The sequence below is a fragment of the Hermetia illucens genome, chromosome 1 (assembly GCF_905115235.1).
Source record: "Hermetia illucens chromosome 1, iHerIll2.2.curated.20191125, whole genome shotgun sequence".
Taxonomy (NCBI): Eukaryota; Metazoa; Arthropoda; class Insecta; order Diptera; family Stratiomyidae; genus Hermetia; species Hermetia illucens.
Window position 1 is genome coordinate 131,480,719 of NC_051849.1, and position 3,350 is coordinate 131,484,068.

Consider the following 3,350-nt stretch of genomic DNA (forward strand, 5'->3'; position numbering starts at 1 on the left):
TGCACACTCAAATCTCTTTATGAATGCAATACACAAAGCCTTTCATACCTGAAGCATCTAGCTTCCGGTTTCCCGGCTTGTTCCCACTAATAACAAATCCTATTGCCGATTTAAATAAGGTTTCGTGATTTTAATAAGGTGTCTACTGGACGACAAGTTTATTGTTTTGTGTTACCCACACTTGTTATAAGAAATGCTACTTGCATTGTAATGCTAGTGTGAAGTGAATTTGAAGTTATGTGCGTTGATTTTTTTCTTTCTCTTTCAACAATAGGTACAAATGAGACAACTGCCCACTTAAATATGATTAATAAGGAATACACAAAACCTTTCACACCTGAAACGTTTAGTTTCCTAGCTACCCACTTGTTATACCCTAGCAATGCCATTTTCCCAGTACCACCAAGAAGTTTTCGATCTCTTTGACTACCTTTCCGGGGCGAAAAATCGAAGAGAAAATAAGTGTGTCGTTGGAAAATTGGACCACATCTGCACCCTCTCAAGAATTGCTCGTGGATACGTAATTGCCGACAGGTTCCCTATTTTTGGAAAGAATGAAGTTGCGGGATTTGTTTCGAGCCGTCAGCCTATTTATGTGCTGGAATATATTTGCAACCATTCCTGGATTAGAGTACTCAGGCAGTTAATCTGCAAAATTAACGCTTTGTATTGAGCATTGACTTTATTTCCATATTTATGATAGTTTCGTTTAGGATTTCTAAGCCAAATCTGTCTGACTTGCAGACACTATACCATACGTTGAAAAAGACACAGGTATGCCTACAACACAACTCCAGTTCAATTTTTCCTTTCCTAGAAATTTCCTGATCACGAATCCCATTAAAAACTGTTAGTAATATCTGAAACTTAAAGTGTAAAAACGCCAAATTAAAACAGTTGATATTTTAAAGAGAAATATCAATGATATTTAGGGAAACGAGAATGCTAGAAACATTAAAAACTGTATAAACAATTTACATAAAAGAAACAAATTGTTTACTTCAAGTAAATAATTACGAAAAATTGAAATTCTTTCATCAAATATTGGTTTTATAAGTATATATTCCATTTCAAATAATATTTGCAAAAAAACTGTTTTATTTCCAATTAATCTTGCTAAGAAGAAAGTTTAATTGGAAAATTTTCCATTTTTTCAAATTTTTTGGCGTTATCCTGTAATGTTCAGTATCACCACTTCTTTGATAGAGAACCAATAAAAAGACTTCACATTTAATAAAAAAAAAAACTATATTATAATATTATTCTGTACTACTTCAACAAAAATAAAAAAGCATTAAAATTATTGAGAAGGTACTAGATAATTAATAAGGATTCAAGAGAGTCTTCATTAATTTCATCGCAAGGTATTCCAGCTACCAGGTTACCTTCGCCAATTTATCGGTGGGCCTAAATCGATTTCCGATGATCAAGATTTTAAATGTTAAATGTTTTAATGCGCCAACATAATTAAAAGGAACATTAACGCTTAATAAGGAATACAAAAATGAATAAAACCATAAACATTTCTTACAAACACTAATATATAAGATTTATATAAAATTAAATATTAACTAAAACTTTCTGGAAAAAACGAATGAAGGTGGTCTAATTTATAGTTTCAATCTGCAAGGATTGATTACAATCCTTCGGTCGTATTTTTAGGCTTACGTGTATTTACGGGTGAAAATATTATTTTAGTTTTAAGTTCATAATTTTAAAGTATAGTTCAAGAGGTTAGGAATTGTCCTAACTTTTATATTTCTTCATGCAATGTGGGTACTTTTGTTCCAAAACAACCGTATTTTACCTCACGATCTAGCTATTTATTAAGCTCTTGTCATCATATGTCGTCGCTTCAATCACTTCACCGTTGAACTAGTTGTTCAACAGTGTGCGCTTATAAAAACTTATATATATTTTATTTCAATGTTGTACGAAAAAAAATTATAATTAAACAATAAACATCTGACATGTTTTGAAAAAATGTAACTCATAACAGAAAAAAATAACTTGGCTTGAAAAAAGATTCTTTGAGTTCCAAACATACTGTACTAATAAAGGCGAAACTAAATGTAAGTAAGTATGTAGGTTTTTACAACTAAATACTGCTCTAAATTCAGGAAGCAGATTTATTTTATACGCTTTCTAATTAACTTTAAAAAAAGCAAACAACATGCCCATAGTCTCTTGGGCCTACAACGAAAATATCTACCAGCTAATTGCAAAGAGATGGAATCCACACAGCTTTTCAGGACACAAATCCTGCTTGTGAACTAAAGGGCCATCTCCTTTTCGCGCCCTTGCCGCTCTTCTTCTTCTTCAGCATCCCTTATCCGTTTTAAACGTTTACGTAGCATTTTACTTTCATCTGCACATTTAGTTGTTATGGCTATTCGTACGTCACGCTCAGAGCAACCCATAAATTTTTGAACTGCATGAATAACATCTGCAATTTTGGACTGGTCCAGTGCTTCCTTTTCATTTGGACGATGCTGAAAAGCCGGTGAGGTTTTCCCAGATAGTGTGTGAGTTGCTAAAGTGTTGCGATCAAATACGACTTGCAACAGCTTTCGAGTCACTTGGGCTGGCATGTTCCATTCTATGCCTAATATTTCTTCGGCTGGGACAACTGTTCCATTTGGTCCCAATGCTACCAACTCAATTCGGTCATCTTCCTTCCATTTGCTTTCGTTTTCTTCCCCCAAGTATTCCTTAGCTGCATTCATCGCTGCTAATTCCAAATTACTATGAAGTTCTGGATCTTGCGGGTGCGCCAACATCAGTACCACACATTGAGAGGAATCCACAGATGCATCTTTGGCACACTTTTTCGGAATATTGGATGATGTTGAGTTTGATGCTTTCTCAGACATTTTACCACAATGAAGTTTCAATGAAGTTTGCAACTCTGCGGCTGATATTTTATCCTAAATGGCAAGAAAAGCAAAATTAGTGATATTATAGTCAGGATTCCCTGTGTAACGTTAATAAAATTTAAAACCACACGCATTGCAAATCTAACCAAACCAGCACCAAACAATTATTAACACAATTATAATATACAAAAGCTCGAATGTATCAGCGTAAGAGATCCAGTAAAGGAAATGCCGGTAAATCATGTAGCTTCGAATGCTCACCAAGAGTAGATCCCAGGCAACCTATTCTTTCCGATTTGTCAAAATTCGATTCAGGACTCCTAGGAAGCTTAGGAGGAATTAGCTGGTTAGATATAGATGTGGAAGTCCTCACTGGGCCTTTGATTCACCTCCATGTCTACAGCTAGGTAAACAAGTGGAAAACCGTAAGCTCGGTGCTTAAGGTATGAACGGTTTTGTGTATTTCTAGTGTTT

General features: G+C 34.6%; 1 protein-coding gene across 1 annotated transcript; it reads right to left on the reverse strand.

Moving 5' to 3' along the window:
• LOC119661392 (early boundary activity protein 1-like) lies at positions 1-2,810 on the reverse strand. The gene has a single exon (XM_038070716.1). It carries the CDS (start codon positions 2,778-2,780, stop codon positions 2,274-2,276), a length of 507 nt encoding a protein of 168 aa, XP_037926644.1. The 5' UTR covers positions 2,781-2,810; the 3' UTR covers positions 1-2,273.
• Positions 2,811-3,350: the final 540 nt, after the last annotated feature.

Excerpts from the sequence above, each read along its gene's own strand:
- LOC119661392 (XM_038070716.1), bottom strand. The coding sequence starts at position 2,780 with ATGTTGGCGCACCCGCAAGATCCAGAACTTCATAGTAATTTGGAATTA.